The following is a 21,945-nucleotide window of genomic DNA, read 5'->3' on the forward strand; positions in this document are numbered from 1 at the left end:
ATTTTTGCAAAGAACAAAATACAAGGAAGAAGAACCTGTTCATTTAAACCCTTCCATGATTATCTTGAGTATTCTCATGGTTAACTACCATGTATTTTGCTTACAATCACAAGAATACTCATTCATACTCTTAAAATATTCCTACATATGTCTAGCTTCCTGATTTACCTTCTTTGATGAATTCCCATTTTCTATATTTCCTCTCCCCATAGGAAACATTTAGAATGTATTTTTGTTAAAAGATGGCAGTGTGCATTGTTTACTTTGTGAACTCCCAATGCTCCTGCAAAATTCTCTCCAAGTTCATAACTTTCAAAGCATGGAAAAATACTACATTTTGAATGTTGCATGAATCAAAATGTTTTCTTATTTTTACTTTTCTAACATCCAAAATAATTCTTTATAATACTGTATGATTTAAAAATACAGTGAAAACAGTATAATCCATGACTCCCGAGTTAACTTGGGAATGTGAACATCAACAAAAATTATGCACTACATACTGACAACCAACTTACGAATAATTCAAGATATGAACAGCCGTCCGGAATGGCTGTTCTTAAGTGGGTAGTGGCTGTATTCAGTTGAAGGTAATTGTGGATCTGAGATGTGATTTCTAACATCATTGACAATAACAAAATATACAATTTTCTTTCTGTTTATGCAGTGCTTTTACAGTACATATGCTCAAATAAAGTAAAAAATATACTAATTTATTGTTACTGCTCTTATTTCATAGTGAGTATCTATTTACTCTGAAAATACTAAAAAACAAAGTAACTTACTTTAGTCATATGAGCTTCCATCTCATGTAGTCTGGAACTACTTTTTTTACAGTAGCCACATTTATACATCATGTCCTGGCTCTCTACATCTGAGCTGCTTTGTATAGTACTATCTCCATCTTCATCAATGCTGTCACCCATTTCACTTTGGTCTTCTTCTTCAGTGTCAAAACTATAGCGATGAGGAGATACAATATCAAGACCACTTCCTCTTCTTTTCGCAATAGATAATGGGTTACCAACACTTGTACTAACTCCTTCCAAGCTGCTAGTACTAACCATACTTGAAGTAACTTCAGCACCAAAATCACTCCCACTTGTACTTAGTCCTGTATCATCATTCAAAAATTTGTCTGGATCTACAACACTTGATTCGGAAAGGTCTTTGTCAGTAGTTGTACTTGTTACAACCTGATTGGACACTTCACCTGAATGTCTTAATACCATCTGATACTTGAAGTCAAATAATGCATGATTCTGGATCCAGTGATCCATGGACTGTGCATGGGAAATACTTTCCACAATGCAATGAATGCACTTATATATGTAAACCTCAGTAAATACCTTGTCAGCTTCCTCTCTTCTGACTTGATAAGGCATGTCTCTATGATGCTTTTTCATATGATCATCCATCACCTCTTTGCTTGACTTATGACTACAATGACAACAACTGTAAACCACATGAGATTCAACAGTACTCTTCAACAATGGTGCCACTGGCAAGGTTTCAACACTAGGTAAATTGGCACTCTCTGTCCTAGGTACAGGTGAACTAGCCCTACTATGAACAGGAGTCCTGGTTCTATTTTTTTGGGAAGATCTTGACCAGGTATGTGGCGATGAGATTTCTTGCCAGAACTGTCAGAAATTGGAGATGAGAATACCGTACTAGAGTTTTCTTCATCACTTGGCTCAGGCACTGAAAGTCCTTCTGCTTGATCTAAGTAAGTGATATCTGGCTTGAGTTGCTGATGCTTCCAACGATGATGCCGCATCGTATCATTATTAGTAGCAAAGCGACTATTACAATGATTGCATCGGTACATGCGAGTGTCAACATGCTTTTTGCGATTATGAGTATTAAGTGAAGACTGGATGTTTGTAGAAAATGGACAATATTGACAGTTATATATTTTCACACTGTCTGGCTTCTCAGTTCCTTCATTACACGACTTTCCAGTTTCTGATCCTTCAGCTTCACTTGCCTCTTGGCTACTTGCAGATGTAGGGCCTCCAGATTCTGTAAGTAAATATTCCTCTTTCTGCAAACGAGTTCGCTGGGAAACATCAAGAACTTCATTCTGTAGCTTGGGATGCTTCAAGCTACAATGCTGCTTCACTGCATCTTCACTGTTGCTGGCAAATGGGCAATAATGGCATTTGAACCTGTTAAAACACAAATGATCAAGATCAGTTACTGTTACCTTTTTAAATGATCCTATTAAGAATTCTTAGAATACTTATAAAAAGTAGCATTAAAAAAGACAGTTGGGACTAAACCTTCCAGCCCTACTGAAATCTTAAAAACTTACAATATAATTGAGGTTCAAGTTTGGATCTGAACAATTCATCAAAATGCTGTGTTCTGTTACTCTTAACACAGAGGAGCAACAGACTAAATTATTGACTTACTGAGTAAAAGTGTTAAGAGTTAAATACAGCACTTGCTACAAATAAATTAAAGTTTCTCATACATAACCCATTAAGCCTCACTAGCCAGGATAAATATATTCTAACAAACACCCTGACTGGGCAAACTTTAAGGTTGGCCAGTTTAAAAAAAATTCACATTAGTGGAAAGAAGATATATAGCTGTACATGTCTAAAAAAAAATACTCAAAAAATTTTTCTGTACCTACCACAAAAATTTGAGAGATAATATTTCCAATTTTGTAAGGGGCCTCTGCCAAGGCACTCAAAAAATACCAGCTTCTTTTATCATAAAGAGATAAAGGAACTAAATAAGAACCAAAAACAGCAACATTCCCTACATAAATTTATGGACAATAAATGCAAGATTTGCTGAGACAAGATGCAACACCTGTCCTCATGAAATCTTATCGGCTACCCCCACTGAGCCAAAGTTTAAGCGTTGCCATAACAGTTGCCTCACTTACAGTTATGGTCCAATCATGTAATTTTAATGTTATCTTGCAAAATTCATTCAAATAGTATGGCACGAAATAATTATCATCATAGGATGTGCTGTAAGATTGCCAATGCAATCACTGCATGTTAATTGATGCATGCCATTCTCAAGGGGCTAATCATAGGATCAAGCCGCACCAACTTAAAAGAGTTAAAAGAAAAAAAGTTCTATCACACATGCCCAGCTCTCTCCACCAACTAATGGATCTTATCCTTCTGTGTACCTTCAGTGATGTTGGATGTTCCCTGTGCTTCCAAAGATCTAAACCAAGTTCTTTCCAAATAATATTGTGTAATTCACGCCATTTCTCTCTCATGGGTTTTTACATATTCCATGTTCTGAAGCAGTTCACATGTAATATTTTTACCTTTTTAGATCGTGTTGTAAGTACTCATTACGTCACTTTGCTGTCTTGTTTCTGATGGAGGCCATCAAGGGATGCTTTGGGTTTCTTGGAGACTTCAGGGGATATTGGTGCATATCATCTTTGCTATGTTGGACCTAAGATGCTTATGCCTGTTCATCCCATTCCTACAGCTCTCATGATTATTTTCTTGTTTCTTTGCCATGTTCATGCTTTACTGTGACAGACCATTTGTATCTAGTCTGTGTAATGTCCCTCTGAACATTACAGGACTCTTGCTGCCATGCTCTCTGGACTCATTCTCTACACCTGTACCTCTGTTAGTACCAGTTCATCAAGCTTACCTCAGCATCTTCAACAGGGGCACTGAAGAGCCACTTACTGTTTTTTCAATCTACTGGAACTTTTTACCTACAGTGCTACTTGGTAAAGTTCAACCTGGCCCTTTTGATACAAATGGTGATGCGGTCTCACTCCTTATGCGTTAAGTCTGTCTTTTGGGGGAAGAGGCCAGTCACCTCTTAATCCTTCTGACATCTGCTCCAACACTTTTGCCTTGAAGGCATGGCTTGGGAAGGTTACCATTTTCATGGTACCTCTTGGGGAAACTTTGAAGTTGCCTCAGCAGCTGTTCCCTTCATGCAGTTTCATTGCATGCCAAGACAGTCTTTTGGGTCTTCGTTTATCAGGATTTCCCTCTTGAAGTTCACAATCTTTATCAACAGCAGTTCCATAGTAAATGGTGAAGAAGTTTATTTGATTCTTACCTTTACTGTGCTGCTCATGTTCCGGTGCTTCAAACAGTGTCAAAGGAACAGCTGCCCCTCTTGATGCAGTATCCAGTGAAGGTTGTCTGGTTGAGGGTAGAGTCGCTGGGCTTAGATTCTAATCTGCAGCCAGTCTTCTTGGACTCCCTCATCTTTGTAACATCTTGCTGAGTTGCTGCTTCAGAATTATGGCCTACTATTTCTCCAACGTGACCTTCTCAAGTTGGGAAAGGACAAGAACAAGTTTCTATGCTTGCTGTATAGTATGAGGTCACCATCAATCCATGATTCACCTACATCTTCAAGATGTCTTGTGTTCCTTATCATCAGGTCCTTCTTTTGGAGTGGTTCCTTCCCTTAAATGTATGCAAAGACCCGTAGTGCAAGTGAGGAAGCCTTTGCTTTACCTGTTTGCAAAGTCTCTAACTGCCATGATCCATAAGCTTTATTCTCAGAGTTGGGCTCAGCAACTTGGGCCCTTGTTGCCACACTCCAGGCTGGGGATGGTCTAGGTATCTTTGTACTCTCCTGTTTTGGGGGTGCAGACAGGCTTGGTATTTTTGGGTGCTGGGTATCCACGAGGGTTGTTTAACTATTTTTTTAGCCATAGCTGTGACTTCTGCTCATTGATCCATTGGTTTTACAACATTAATAAGGGAAGGTGGCTCTGCAGAGCTCTTGACAGTGACTTTCACATGAAGATCCTATCCCTCCACCCTTTACATACTCATGTGATGTGATTCATAGTTTGGTACAATGTTTGGTGTTCTCATTTGCCCTGGTCCTTGGGTTTCCATATTGACAGAATTCTCCTCTCTGGGAAACATTTATTTGCTTTTTCTCTTTTAAAGAACCTTTACCCAACCTCTCTTCAAGATTCCTCCACTAAGAATGAGCTCACAGCAGCAACAAAACTTTACATGCTTTTTTGTCTTTAGTTCCTGTAATTCTAAGGACTTTCACAGCTTACAAGCTGCTCTTTGATGGCAGTATTATTGACTTCTCTTGTTTTATTGGCTCGTGTTGACAAATTATTACTGTTTTCTACACCTGAAGGCTATGTTCCTGTTTGCTCTTGTCCCCTTCTTAGTGCTTTAATAGGTTCCGTATCTTGTCCGAAAGCATCTCACATTCCAACTTTTGATCTTTGATGGGGCCTCCCATTTACCTTAGAGTTCATGGTTGGAAATCTCCTTCCAGTATGGACTCATTCTTGGACTACAAGGCTTTCATTACCTTGCCCTTCTCCTGAAGTCGTGCCTACAAAGGACAATATCTTTCTGACTCTCTCCCTCTAGTTTGTTGATTGGACACTCTCAAGAACTCTTTTGTGTCTGCCTCACTAGGGTCATGGTTGCACATAATTAATTGTAAACTTGTTTTGAAAATCAGCCCCACGGAACCATACAAATGAACTATTAAATGGACATATTCTAGTTTAGCATACCAGCACTTTTTATGGTCTTTTTTATCATATAAATAAATCCCTACATATAAATAAATTCCTAAATTTGGTAACTCTGAAAAATAAAAAATATTAAGATAATTCACACTTTGTATTTATACAAATCTGAATTTTTTTTATTGGATATAGTGTACCTTCATAAAAACTGTTTTGATCACTGAAGTTTGTTAACAAGGTAGTTAACTAGAGGCAGCTGAGTGAGGGGATGAGAGTACCATCCTCTCACTCAATTATCAACATTCACTTTTTCTTATAGTGACACGGACAAGTGCAAATCATCTTCAAAATCTGCCAATAACCTTCATTTTTTTATGAAGCCTCTCTCCTTAGGTTGGTGGTTTTGTCCACAGAACAAGATTGGTAATCTTCCTCCTACCTAAAATTGTTAGTTTCCCAGTCACATATATGAGCAAGGAAAGGATGAATCCTGTAACCTGTACAAACTAGCATATGTGATGCTGAGGTTGACAGAGTCCCATGCAAAATCTGACTTATTTGTAGCCTAGCTCTAGGAAGAATAAGGAAGCTGGTCCTCCCATTTTTAAAGCAATGGAGTGCCAGCTCAAGAGGTAGCAATATTATAATTAGACCCAAGATAACAGTTTTACTGGCCCCCATGTTAAAATAGCAATTGATGGAGTCACATCTACAAACTATGGTTAAAGATAGGATGTAAACGACCGCTGGGCTATTGGACAGAAGAAAGAGGGAAGGAGAACCAGTCACCCTTCATTAGTCTAACCTTATGCCACCCATGAACTTACACAAGATGCTTTTCTGTTCTAAAGAACTTGAGGGCCTGCCACATGGTTCATACAATCAGGTGAGATTTTGGAGCACTAGGGACACACATCAGTCTAGGTCTGAGTCTGGGTGGACAAGGCTAGCCAATGCACAGCAAAGCTGAAGCAGGGAAGGCCATGCCCTTCAGAAGGAAACTTATCTTAGCAGAGGCAAATGAAGTCCACAATCTGTGAAGTGTAGTGGCATCGACAAGAGGGATAACTCTCGAGTGACCAACAAATGAAGATGGTCCCTACCTCCTTTCTAGTTTACATATCACAATGGTTATGTTGCTGCTTATCATCACCACTGAATGGCCTATCAACTGAATGGCCTATCAACTGATCTGTAAATGTTTGTAGTGCCAAAGGTGCCCCTCACAATACCAAAACATTGATGCGCAGGTGAAAGTTGTCTCTCATCCACAAACCCCTAAATTAAGGGGCTGTCCAGGTATGCTGCTCACCCATCCTAGAATGTAACCCATAAACAGAAGCATCTCCATGGTGGGAATTTTGACGAAACCCCCAGGAGTTCCTCTCACCTACCCAATAGGCAAAATCATCCTTCACCAACTGCCTGGGGCCTCAGGAGTGTTGGAGGTGACCAGTTGCTTTAACCAATGACATCTCTCTAAACTTGCTGCACTTTCAAGCTTTTGATGCTACCAAGTCAACCAGTATGCCCAATAATACTTCATCTGCTGCTTGCATTTTGGTATGACTTCTCTCAGCTTATAACAATTCCATGAATGTCAATAAAATTTCTAGAAGGAGAATTAGCTGTCATCCCTCTAACAAGGAGAGAGCTATTCCAAATTTTAAATGAGCACTCATGATAAAGTCCAGCAGCAGTGGAGATGTCTTAACAGGAATGCAGCACAGGAGGAGCAAATACTGACAGTCAAATGAGTGGGTAATACCTCCAACCCCCCTCACTTACCTGCCACTAAGTAACTATCTTGATCCCAAGTTCAACAACTGAACCAGCTTCACTAGAGGTATATCCATAAAATAGATGAAGATTTGTATCCTTGTCAAGGCAATCAATAATTATGAGTATACAGGAAACTATCAAATGTACCATAAGCTAACAACCAAAGATGGTATGAAACAAATAAAAAACAAAGTTATTTTATTTCACAGTATACCACCTACTATTATTTTAAATACATCTTTCCCACCAACCTGAGACAGGATGAGGTCAAAATTACGATCTACACTGACTGCTTTAGATATGATTATTTACCTTTCACTTTGTGGCATATATTCTTTTTTATGGATGGGAAAGCTGTGGAATGGGCAGCTAAAAAGATATTTTATTACTGATATTGTTTTGTGATAAATACACAAAGTAATAAATGAAGAAAATACTTTGCATTAAAGGCTTTCTTCCCATGGAGTTCGGAAGTATATTTTTACCATGCTTCTTATTCAATGTGAAATTCCATATTGCAGTTAGTCATGTTTATCACTAGTATGAGGCTTAGTATTTTTTTGTCATATTCATCACTTCAAGATGAGGTCAGAAATATGTTTTTAACCCCCTGGCCAGTTCCATAACCTCTTTCTGTTGTTATTTTTCATTAAACACATCCAACCCTGTAAATGGAAAACTTGGCATAAAAACATCAGTGATAATAACTAGTTAAGACCACTGAGCTTAAAACAAGTTCTGAGATTATTCTACTTCATGAATTTTGAGACTGTCTTTAATAAATTTTTTAAAACTTTTATACTTTTAGAGTACCAGGTGCAAACCCTTAAATGCTGAGTACATTTACATATAAGCACTCGATGCCAATGATTACATTATAAATATATATTATGTACCATAAGCAACCAAAATCAGATATCGATGTTTTTTTTTATTATACACGTTACCAGTAATAATGACAATATATGATACCGTATATACTCATGTAATGTACGATCTCACGTATCGAGCAACCCCCAAATTTTCACCCTGAAAAAAATAACTTTATCTTTATCTCATGTATCATGCGAGTTCCATTTTTTGAGAGACCAAAATACAATAGACTAACCTCTTTTCCTCCATCTCATCTAGGTAAATAAGTTAAAAAAGTGAGAGAATAATAAAAGTACTGTTCGTAACGTTATACTCACTGCGTAAACATGTACACTCATAAACAACTGAACGAGAAACAGCTGTTTTGCTATGAACAACTGAATCTGATAACAACTACTGTTTTGCTTGCATTTCAACCACAGTAAAAAATTACCGTAGTTATAGTACAGATGACGTTAAGTAGAACAGGACTGATATATTTTTACATTATACCTTTACTGGCTACGGAGAAAAGATCGGCAAGGAAACATACTACTAAATTTAAGCTGCAAGTTGTAGCTGAAGCTGAGAAAACAATATTCAAACTGCTAATGACTATAAATTATCGTGCATCAGCAACATTGATGAATAAAATTGGAGAAAAAGTATTTTAATCAAAACTAATGGGCATGAAAGAACACATTTTACTGTCATTTTCACACCGATAAAAGATAAATAAGTAAAGCTCGTATTATGATGAAATTAAGAGTAAAAACATGCCCCCAATGCCATCTATTAATGTAAAAATTAACTCATTTTAGTTCACAACGAGACGTATTTGTCTTATTTCGACTTAAAAACATTTCATATCTCGAAAAATAACCTTGTCCCATATAAACAGAGTATCTACAGATTCATTAACTCAGAGCAAGAAAATCGCTCTGAATCGAGTCAATTACGGCAAAATACTTACCTCATACTCACCCTCACTTGATTTCCAAACCAAAACATTGATCACTATGTTTTTATTGTATAATACAATAGTAATATGAGAACACATACAATATTATTGGATACAGTCAAGTAAAGGATAACTTTTAAATCGATCCATGGAAAAGTTGTATATTTGTTATGTTTGTATTTTATAATACAGTAATACCTTGAACTTGCACGATTCGAGTTGCACGAATTCACAGACACACGAAATTTTCATTAGAACCTAATTAATGGTCATACACGAGTTTTTCACAGACACACGAACATTTGCGAACACTGAGAAACCCAGCAAAAGTGTTTGTTTAATTTTTTTATGTAATTTATAAGTTTTCAAGCTTTTATGTGTAAATTAAATAACATTAAATATTATTAAAAGTAATAATCTCTCTCTCTCTCTCTCTCTCTTCTAGTGAGATGAATTTTTCTAGTGAGATGAATTTTTATGGTACATGTATACGGGTATGTTTATTTGTATGATAAATAAACTTTTTACCTAATAATAAGTACTAATTTTCAAATAATAATAATAATAATAATATAATAATAATAATAATAATATAATAATAACAATAATAATAATAATAACAATAATAATAATAATAATAATAAAACTGTAATTACAAAATTTGTATTATTTTGAACAAACAAATTCTTCCATCATCTTTTGTAAGAAGGAGGTGAAGGCAAAAGCTGTCCAACATGTCATTTAACATGACAAGAAGGGGAGTGTTGCTAATCGGTGGTAAAATTTTGTCTTGTAAGTGTGTGTGTGTGTGTGTGTGTCCTGTGTGTGTGTGTGTGTGTGTAAAAAAATTCACTCTCTTAAGTAAGGACAACTGTTCTCTCTCTCTCTCTCTCTCTCTCTCTCTCTCTCTCTCTCTCTCTCTCTCTCTCTCTCTCTCTCTCTCTCTCTCTCTCTCTCTCTCTCGTTTGAAGTCAGCCAACCTACGTATTACAGCACTAGTTTCTCTATATGTCTTTAACTGTACAGTAGATAATTTTGAATTGATCTAATTTTACCTGTACCCTTTACAAACTGCAAATGTGTTGTTCTAAAACACAGAGACATAGAGCATTTCAGAACATAGAGCATTTCAGAACAAAGAGAAAGTGACAGAATAAAGGAGTTTTTTAAAACGGGGTTGAGGAGACTTCTAAAAATAGATCGACGGAATGGGGGAGAGAGTCACACCATTTATTTCTTTCTTTAAGGGTAATGTATTAAGCTAACTTTAAATGAAAATACAGTAACTTTAATTTCATTTAATAGTTGGTTTAATACTGAATTTCCATCTTTTGATATCTAACGTAAGAATAACTCTCTCTCTCTCTCTCCGTAATAATTCATAAATAATATAACTTGATATTTCAGTGGGACAATATCTCTCTCTCTCTCTCTCTCTCTCTCTCTCTCTCTCTCTCTCTCTCTCTCTCTCTCTCTCTCTCTCTCTCTCTCTCTCTCTCTCACATTTTTACAACTTATTAATTCTCTGTACAGTAGATAGTTTAAATTGATCTAATTTGACCTGTATCGTCTACGAAGTGTAAATACGCTAGTGTTGCAAATACGTTCTAAAACATAGAGACATAATAACTAAGAGTTGTATTAGTCAAAATATAAAACACTGTTTGTTCATGAAAAAGCATTTCAGAACAAAGAGAAAGAGACGCAGGATAAAGAAATTGTTAAAAAGAGGTTCAGACATTTCTAAAAATAGATCGATTTGAAGGGGAGAGAGAGAGAGAGAGAAATTCTCTTCCAAATCTCAGTTTTTATGTCAACCATTTATTTCTCTTTTTTAAGGGTAATGTATTAAGTTAACTTTTAAATTAAATTCAGTAACTTTAATTTCATTTCAAAGTTAACTTGATAATTTGGGAGAACGATTAGGGTCATATTTAGTGTTTAAACTTGAGAAATAAGCATTTATTAGCATTTCTAGAGACCATGCCAAACTTATGCGAAAATTCACCCTGCGCGAGGGGTTCTGGAACCTAACCTCGCTTGCGTTCGAAGTATGACTGTACGATACAAATACGTGAATGTTACATACGTTAATTTTATATCTCGTGTATGATGCAACCCCTTAAAATTAGCTTCAAAATTGGGTCTTCAAAATTCACATGATACGTGAGTATATACAGTATATGTTTTAATCACTTGTAATTTGTTACCAGTGGGTAAATTACCTACATATCTTTTACCATGTATTCAAAATGAAAGTTTTATTACACTCAACCAGCCCAACAGAGGTAGATGAGCCTGTCTAATGTTTTTTTTTTTTTTTGCTTATTTTACTAAATTATATGATTTTTCATTGCCTCCAATTCTTATTCATTGTGACATCTAACATAACATCACACAAATTCTCTGAGGCTTGCATTTGGTTAAAGAATTCTGCATTTGCCATAAAGAAGTCTTGTTTAGATTATAACTTTAAAAATTCTGATGTAGTTCTTGAATCAATATGCAGTACCGTATACATTACAAACTTCTAAGGTGAGCAATCTTAGATAACATCAAAGGCTGACTGTATTGGCAGAAATACAGCAGCTTACACTGAAACATGTTCAGATAATGCAGGTAATGAAAAGTATATTTTAACTCAATAATTAAATTCATGATTTCATCCATTTCCACAATACACCATGTTCTTGGATGTCACCACAGGAACACCAAAACTCATTTACAGCCAACTTTTCTCCAGATCTGCAATTCTTGGGTGTACACCATTCACTACTGACAAAAATTTAGCCTATCATTTGGATTTTTTTTATAACCTTTGCATTTCTGATGATGCCAAATGGCATTTTCCATAAAAAATTATCCTTAAATACATTGATACTGGTTAGCACTGGCATGATATTTGGAGAATGCAGGGGTAGATGGATTAACCCTTTTCCCCTCTTGTGCAAATAGGAACTGTTCCAAGAGATCAAATCAAAACTGAAAATAAAAAAAATGCCAGTTTTTCTTTCATCTCTTAAAATGCAAAAATTGACACCAATAAGACAAATGTTACTGGAAAGTAAATTTATATTTCTTCACAGTGCAAAAACCCTGCATGAACCTCTAATATATTTTTAGAAAATGTCAAATTTTTTAAGTAATTTGTATTTTTCCTAACATACAAGCCTGACGTCTTTATATATGGGATTAACTTTCAGAGAGCTGGAAATCTGGCCGTTAAACTTTTGCAAGGTGGTTATGGTAATAGCTACCTATGGTAGGGTCGCTAGGCCCAAGTTCGAGTCTCCGGCCAGCTAATGAAAAAGTAGAGGAATTTATATCTGGTGATAGAAATTCATTTCTCACTATAATGTGGTTTGGATTCCACAATAAGCTGTAGGTCCCATTGCTAGGTAACCAATTGGTTCTTAGCCACATAAAATAAGTCTAATCCTTCGGGCCAGCCCTAGGAGAGCTGTTAATCAGCTCAGTGGTCTGGTAAAACTAAGGTATACTTAACTTAACCTATGGTAGGGGAGGAAGTCCTGCCCACCAAGTTGGTGTGCATTCAATTCTACGCAGTTTACCTTTTGGCCCAGCTAACAGAATGAGGGGTGGTAAGAGGTGGGCCATTTATGTAAAGACCTCAGGTTTGTATGTTGGGAAAAATACAATTTACTTAAAAAGTTTGTCCCTTGTTTCTACACAAAAACAAATCCTTGGTCTTTACATATGGGAGACTTACTTTTGGAGGGAGGATTCTAAGTGCTGTATCTCTGAACTGACTGTAGTTTGGCTCACCTGGGTACTCTCTTCCTAGTCATAAAAGAGCAAAGGAAGGAGACCATACCTCTGATCTACTGAAGAAGAGACATGTTCAATCATCAGACTTCTGAGAATTTCGAATTAAAGGAATATAATATCCTTGATTTGAAAAGGTTTGGATCAACCAGAGTGTCGGAGACTATAAAGCTAAGAATAACCAACTAGTTTGCTCATGGTCAGTCCCTCTCCACCCTTGCTAGAGAGAAGGAAGGATTTGCATCTACTAATCCAAATAGAGCTAGATTATAGATAGGATACTCAGTCATCTAGATCACCTGCACACACGCCCGTCCAGCATGTGACGGCTCGTTCACTGTTCATCTGCCCATCGGAAAGGAAGGAAGACAGGAGAAAGGGAGGAGGCCAGTCCCACACACACACACACACACACACCTTCTTCTTGCAGCTGCACACCTTAGGCAAGATGCAACCTGTTCCTTAAGAGTTGGGTGAACTACATGACTTGTTGAGCATCCACCATAGGATCCAAGAAAAAGGAGTTCAAGGACCTATGGGCAATGTCCCAAGGTAAAGGGAGATGAATGTGGTCTACACGATTACCTTCCATCCTAGTGCTCGACTGACAGGTTCTTCCTGAATGCGATGGATAGACTGATGCCCCTGGCCTCGAAAGATCTGGACCAAAACGTACAGATGTCCACCAGAAAGTTGCGAGGTACCCTTGTTTGAACATCTCACTAGTCAGAGAAATGACAATTTGGACACCGTTTCTCGGCCAACTCAAAGCTAACAAACAAGTCGTTGGCATTAGGCTGAAAGTCTAGTCTTTACGGAGGTTAACATAGATGTCATACTGTCATTGGGACCACAAGAAAGATCCATCTCACTGATCACCTTCAAAACATGTGGAATGGCAAAAGGTGTAAGCTTCCAGATGTAAATGGATACCAGAAATGTCTTGCTTTAATCAAGGGTGCGAGAAGTCAGAACAGAACAGCGCCAACTTCAGTAAGTCGAGAAAAGAAGGACCATAATCAATCTTCTTCAGAGGTTGAACATATTTCCAGAAGTCAAGGTGCCAAGATCAACTGCCCCTTGTCTCCTGACTTCAGCAAATGAATTGTTGTAATTACATGAACCTTGCTAGGGATGTCTGTTGGCCACTGTACTGAGTGTTCGTCCATCTACTATTGTACATGCACTGCAACAGACTAGATGAAAGGACACTAGGACCTTTTGTTGACCATGGCACTACTGTGGATCTTGAGACTCTTGAAATATTAAAAAGAATAAAAAATCTCTGGAGGAGGATAATGTAACCATGGCACTACCTTAGTGTCGTTGCTATCAAAGGAGTGCCTATTTGGACCCTGAGACTCCTGAAACTGTCTTAAGATCCACATAACATTCTCTCCCTCTCGGGTTGTAGATCAACTGGTAATTGCAGCGGCAACAGCTGTTGCTTACATCTCCCACTCCTCACAGGGGGAGTGTAACTGCATCAAGTCAAAAGAAATGGAGCTCCCAGACACCACTTCTTGACTGCATAGGGACCAAAAGCAAGTTGTCAGAACTTAGTCTGGAGGTGCTGTTGATCTCTTGATGAATCAGGCAGAACAACGGGAAGTTGTAAGCCCAAGATTTGAATCTTGGATGCAAAAGATGTCTCCTAGGCATCAACAGCATCTAAAGTTTCTAGGAGGTCACTTATCCAAGTACTGACTAGTCACATATTTCTAACCATGGATGCAACGTCAACAGAATCCAGTGCTCCAGGAGGTTATCTATCTAAGTACTGACCTGACCCAGTTATGCTAACTTCGCTGATCAGACGAGAAGTAATATTTTCAATGTGGCATGGTCGATGGCTGTTATGGCCAAAGTCCTTAGAGACAGAGCTGAATAGTAACAGCTTCAGAGTGTCAAGATTGAAGGACTGACTGACTGTCTTTCTAGATCGCTCGCTGAAATTTAATCCCATATGTAAAGACCGAGGGTTTGTATTTGTGTAGGAACAATTTTTATTCACAAAAAGTAAAGATATTTCTGTTTCCAGCTAAGTTCACCACATCATTCTGACTATATAACTGAGTTGTTTTACATGTTCAAAGATATTAACATAAACTAAAATTCTCTGATTTCAAAATGATACCAAAATTAAAGCTCCATCATCATAAACAAATTCAGAGAGCAGTATATGAATATGATCTCTAAGTACATAAGCAGTAAGCCACAACACAGGTTTTACCAAAGACAAGTTTAAGACAAGTTTTGGAACCAGCCACACAAAAATCTTAAAAGGGGTTAAAATGTAAGGGAGACATTGGCTACATAAACTTTCATCTATGGCTACATTCTCTCCATCAACCCTATTTGATGGTAAAAAGAAATTTATGAAAATCCATTTCTGATATAGCTGATAGTAAAAAGAAATTTATGAAAATGCATTTCTGATATAGCAAGTCTAAAAGAACTAAAGTTCACTATAAAATTTTACAATTCTGGAAAAACTTTAAGAAAAAATTTACCAAGGCTTTAAAATTAAACTGGATTTCTTTTGAACAAGTTCCAATTGCAAAAGAATCTATAGTCAAAATTCCAATAATACATATGCTTATGATTTTAAGGAAAAATAAAAAAGATATTTCCTAAAAAAATTAACTCTTAGTAAAAATCAGTGCAACCTATCAATACCAAAATATACATAAATACATAAAATCACATAGTAATTTAAAAATGTGACTGTTTAACATGGAACCTGAAAGAAAAAAATCTGAAATAGTTTAAGAAAAGATCAAGCTTAAAAAAAAAATCTAAAACAGTTTAAGAAAAGATCAAGCTTGGTAAACAAATATCAGCAAAAGCAACATACATTAAAAAATTTACATGTATTATGTCATCCTTCCAATCATGCACCGAATACCCCTCCAAGAGGCAGAGAAATGTGATCGACTGTATGGAAAATGCTAGTGAAATTACACAGCTTTTTGTGCGCTACTGTACCACACTGTGGATGGTGAACAACCAGACATACCAACCAAAGGAAAAAGTTGCTGTGAACTAATTCAACCTCAGGTAAATTGAAAAGCCTTGTCAAAAGATGTGAACACTGAACATCAAAAATAACTGTCACATATTGTACCACTACCCTGTCTACTGCCAGGACTTGCGATCAATACATTCAGCAACATTATCCACTAAATGAAGAGTATCAAATAAATGAGTGAAATATATTAATTCATTATACATATTTCAATGAAAGATTCTTTTTTTTTTTTTTAACCACACTTATCCACAAATCTTGTTTAACAAATAAGGTCTTGGCAGATATCATTACCTGACCCTTGTATGCAAGACCTTAACATGCTTTTCAAGGCACCTGACATTATGTTTATGATAAAATTCTGAGGGTCCTAAAAGTTTTATTACGGTGGTCAAATAAGACACCCAAGTCATACTTATAGACTCTCCTTGGCTGATCCAGAAGGTTTCCTCTTAACTAAGTAGAATAGCCATATGGGAAGATAATGAATTAAAGTGATATTCACAACAAGAGCTATGGGAGATGGGAATGGGGGAAGGAGGATCTTGAAGAATCTTCATTCCTTAAATGGTAAAGACGACAAAAAGGGAATAACAAACTTTACGTAGTTGAATCTATTCCTAGGTAAGGGACAAACTACCCATGCATGCTGAGTGACAGTTATTGACTTTAAAAAAATAGCAAACCTTTACACTTTCACAAAAGATTTTCTGCCACTGATCCAACATTTACAGGGTAATAAAAAAAAGTAGAGAGGGGACTAATTGTAAATCCTTTGAGACAAACTTCAAGAACCACAGTTTTTTTACAGACCAAATGCTTAGTCTGTGGACAGACCAGTAGTTTTGGCAGCAGTAATTATGGTTCAATTAAGCAAGTAAGTAGTGGTAGGAAGAACAAGAAAACTATTACACACAGTAGTTACTAAATGTTACAGGCCATGCACACAAAAATAAGTTACTAACACTAAACATTAATTCCAACAACAGTGATAAACAGAAAACAGTACTAGGTCACAATACCAAGGAGAAAATGAGAATACGTCAACTACAATGATATGGCTGCTCATGCTATTTTGACTGCATTCAAACCCAACTTCCAAAACACATTTTTTCTACATTTTTTACTATATCACACAATAGGATATCCTTTCCAAGAGACCAAACTTTATATTATATTACTAATTTAAAATAAGCTGCAGATGATTTACAAATACACATGCACTAATACACTATGAAACTTCCAACTGAAATTTCTAGAATAAAGTTTCCAAAGCTTATGAAAATCTATATTCTAATCATATGCTGCACCTTGTCTTCAATATAAAGTAGCTCAAAAACTATTAAGCAAAACATGAACACAAAACACAGACTATTGTGAAACTCCAGATCCTCTTGCTATTCAATCATTTTTTACTATTCTAGATTAGTTATAAGGATAAACAAGACAGAAACTACCACACTCTGCTGGGAAGTACATGCTTTCCCAAATAGCACCAAAAGCTAATATCTATACCCCTTACTTAGAACCAATTGTATACATCGTGAATAATCACAAGTACAATAAACTTTGGGGGCAGACCTGGTCTGATGCATAGCCGTTGTATGACTCTTCAATCCTGCGGCTGTACGGCATTCACACCCACACACCTCACAGACGAAGCGGCCACGTTCGCTACCCGAGTCGTGCAGCACAACGCCACCTTGTTGGGGGGAAACCTCACCTATGGGGGGGCAGCAATACCCAAGGGGATGGTGGTAACATTTCAATATATAATCTGACATCACAAGCTACTCTGTTATGTGGTTAGTTGTTTTGTAATGTAAATTGTGATAAATTTCATAGTTATATTGTTAGCATGTTCTTAATGATTAATTTAAAATGGTGACTGAAGATTTACATAAATGACTCTTATGAGACAAATATTAAGCCCTTAATATCAACAACATACACAAGAAAATTTAACAGGACCACTTCACTGATTATGCATTATAAATGTGCAGGTAACATGTTAGATTAAATATTCCTTCATATTCTTAAAAAAATTAAGCAATAAATGTAAAAAGTGAAGATAAAATATGGCACTACATCATATGCCTGCACCTTTCTTAAGACTACTATTAAGAAAGTCAAAACATAAAGAGTAAATTCTTTGATATTTACTTTCATATACAGTAATCCCTTGATTATTCAGATTAATAGAGCCAGGGACTTTTTGAATAACAGCAAAATCTGGATAAGGTAAAGTACAAAAATCTGCGGGTGTTCAAGGGCAACTCGTACTTTTCCTCACCTCACCTGGTCAATACCTCATAACCATCAACACTACATACGCTTATAAACAACAAGCACCAAACTAAAACTGAAAACTTTACACAAATGGAAATGATCTACCTTTTATCCCCCATTTTTGTAACAAAATATGCTGCAAAAATACACTGAAAAAAAGCAACCCTTTCTTTTGTTGTTCTTGTAAATGAAATGCACTGAAAAAACAAAACCACCCATTCTTTTTGTCTTTCTCATAAATGACAAACAATTTGGTAGGTAGACAGCCTACCATGGTTTTATCACCATCAACGTATTTTTAAACGGCAAGTTTCTTATCGGTTATTACCATTTTGTTTTACCACACACAAGAAACAAATGTGTATGTGTGAACTATTGGCCTAAGCTGGGTGTTACAGTTACAGTATCCATTTGTGTTAGTCAAATATGCTATTACAGCTGTATATAAGATAAAGGTAATGGTAATGAAACTGTTATCTTACTGAATCCATTTATACTGTATTGTTATAATGTTATATCATCGCAATATAAAAACAAAACAGATCATTGGCCATATGCATTTACGTAGGCTGGGCTAATGTTTATGTTCTCAGAATCAGCTGATTGAGGCCTACTATACTGGAATTATTTTTATTTTTCTACATAAATATGAAACAGGTATACAAAGGTAAACTAACAACTTTTTTTTAAACATAATCCCTCAAAATCTCAAAACAACTGTTTCCCAATTCGTTTATTTATGTCTGTACTCAGTGTTTTTTGGGTTAGGTCTTTGGTAACAGGTTCATGCATCATCTAGCTCGTTTTGGCGAGTAAGTTCTCCCTGGCTACCTCTGTTCTCAAATTCTTCAAATATGATCAATTGTTTTTATCATATTTCTGCTAAAGAAGTGTCTGGGATTTTTCCCATGACACACAAGAGGCTAAAGTAAAAATAATGGACTTGTATGAAAAACTAATTTCCATTTGAAACTAAATGCATTAGTTTTATATATATATATATATATATATATATATATATATATATATATATATATATATATATATATATATATATAGTATATATATATATATATATATATATATATATATATATATACACACACATATATATATATATATATATATATATATATATATATATATATAAATTATATATATATATATATGTATGTATATAAATTTATATGTATATATATGTAAATATATAAATATATTATATATATGAAGATAAAAAGGCCCATAAAACATTATTTGAACGTTGCAACCATATACTTCGGGCACTTCCTTCTGTGCCCGTTCACAGAAGGAAGTGCCCAAAATATATGGCTGCAACATTCAAATAGTGTTTTATGGGCCTTTATCTTCATATTATACTGTAGTATTACAGATTATATATATATATATATATATATATATATATATATATATATATATATATATATATACAATCATGAAGCTACAAATGTCGCTAATATCGAATTCACGCTACCTCAGGATATCTCCGTTGGAGAATTGTCAAAGGAATTTATATAAGTGATAAATGAATTGGAATATCACTTATATAAATTCCCCTTCAATACAATTCTCCAAACGGAGATATCCTGAGGTAGCGTGAATTGATAATTTTGTAGCTTCATGGTTGTATATAAATCATGGTGTGATAAAATTTCATATATATATATATATATATATATATATATATATATATATATATATATATATATATATATATATATATATATATATATATATATATATATATATATATATATATATATATATATATATATACACACATATACATATGTATATATATATATATATATATATATATATATATATATATATATATATATATATATATATATATACACATATACATATGTATATATATAGGTGTGTGTGTGTATATATATATATATATATATATATATATATATATATATATATATATATATATATATATATATATATATATATATATATATATATATATATATATATATATCTTCTTCTTCTTTTAACGTGCTTTTATTCCCATTTTTGTATGGGGTAAGACGATATATATATATATATATATATATATATATATATATATATATATATATATATATATATATATATATATATATATATATATATATATATATATATATATATATATATTGGAAACTCTTGTCGGAGTAGTGATTTCTTGTATGTAAAAGCTTTCACCTATCTTTAAGCATAGGTAGAAAAAAATACTATAATAAATTAAGACATGAAATTTTCTTGCTGTACTCACCAATTACATCTTAACATTTTGTAACATTATATTTATTTATCTTACACTTTTGGAGGCGGATAGGAATGGATGAAATCAGCCTCTCACAGAGATCAGTGTTGACCGATTCCCATGCAACTTTGATGGCAGCGGCAAGTTTTACAGGAGTTGACACGTCAACACTCTGCAATTGCTGTTTTATGATGGCCCACAGGTTCTCAATTGTTGAGAGATCTGGGGAATTAGGTGACCAGTCTTCAATGAACTCTACCCCACAGTCCTTTAACCACCCTTTTATCAATGGTGTTGTATGGCAGGTAGTCCCGTCTTGCTGAAAAATACTGCAACCCATCTTGGTAAAACTATCTTCCAAATAGAGGTTTAAAAGGGTGTAATAAATCTGCTGATTCACCCTGGTATTTTTCTCGAATATCACGAGGTCCCCAACACCACCATACCCATACACCCCCACACCATAACACTCAGAGGAAATTTCTCCCTTGGCCTAACAAACTTGGGGTCTAATTTGTTGGCTGTAGAACTGCACCAAACTCTGGAAAAACTGCCACCAGAACAATAAAAAGTTGCTTCATCACTGAAGCACACTCGCTGCCACTCACCTACATCCCATCCACCATACCTTTTAACAAAAGCCTCCCTTTTCTTCAGGTGTGCTGGAGTTAACAATGGCTTCTTTGGTGCCACAATATTCTTAAAACCCAGTCTCTTGGATAAGTAATCTTGGATAGTCCTAACAGACGTCTCCCCAAGGAGCTGTGGGTTGCTTTCTTTAAATTTCCTGGCAGAATACGAAGGGTGAGTTTCTGCTTCCCTTTCAAGGACATTAAGGGTTCTCTGACCCACTTTTATTGGCCTACCTGTCCCTTTTTTGTGCTCCGGTACATGGTTGCTGCCTTTTGCCTGGTACTTGGCAACAATGCACTGCTCTGTTCGTGGGTTCACATCAGTTTGTCTAACAATATCTTTAGTTTGTAAGCCTAATTTGTGACACTCAATCACTTTCACACAATCTTTAAACGAAGTATATACTCCAGGCATTATATAGACACTGCAATTGGTCTCTTTATCGGAAAAAAATTCATGTGAAACACGTAAAAGTTGGCAGCAACTCAAGAGAATTACAGTTCTTCCAAACGACCTTGAAAAGATAACTGAGAGAATTGTCACGTACGCCCACACTGTAAGGAAGAGATAACGAGTTCACAACTAGCAAATTATTGGCTCACGATTTTTTCGTCAGGGAAATATGAGGCATGTGCGGTTTTTGGAAGAAACTGTTCTTGTAGTGTCAACTAAGACAAGACTTTCTGCGGGGACTGTATATATGTATATATATATATATATGTATATGTGAATGTCTTTTACTGTAATACTACAGTATAATATGAAGATAAAAAGGCCCATAAAACACTACTTGAACGTTGTGTGTGTGTGTGTATGTATATATATATATATATTATATATATATATAATATATATATATATATATATAT

The 21,945-nt window shown here is 35.4% G+C and overlaps 1 protein-coding gene across 1 annotated transcript in view; it reads right to left on the reverse strand.

Moving 5' to 3' along the window:
- Positions 1-21,945, reverse strand: part of LOC136848450 (uncharacterized) — a 370,363-nt gene that overhangs the window by 31,340 nt on the left and 317,078 nt on the right. Inside the window, 3 exon segments of the mRNA XM_067120740.1 lie at positions 786-1,609; positions 1,612-2,171; positions 17,458-17,599. Coding sequence (XP_066976841.1) covers positions 786-1,609; positions 1,612-2,171; positions 17,458-17,599 — 1,526 coding nt within the window.

The sequence above is a fragment of the Macrobrachium rosenbergii genome, chromosome 2 (genome assembly GCF_040412425.1).
Source record: "Macrobrachium rosenbergii isolate ZJJX-2024 chromosome 2, ASM4041242v1, whole genome shotgun sequence".
In the NCBI taxonomy this organism is placed as follows: Eukaryota; Metazoa; Arthropoda; class Malacostraca; order Decapoda; family Palaemonidae; genus Macrobrachium; species Macrobrachium rosenbergii.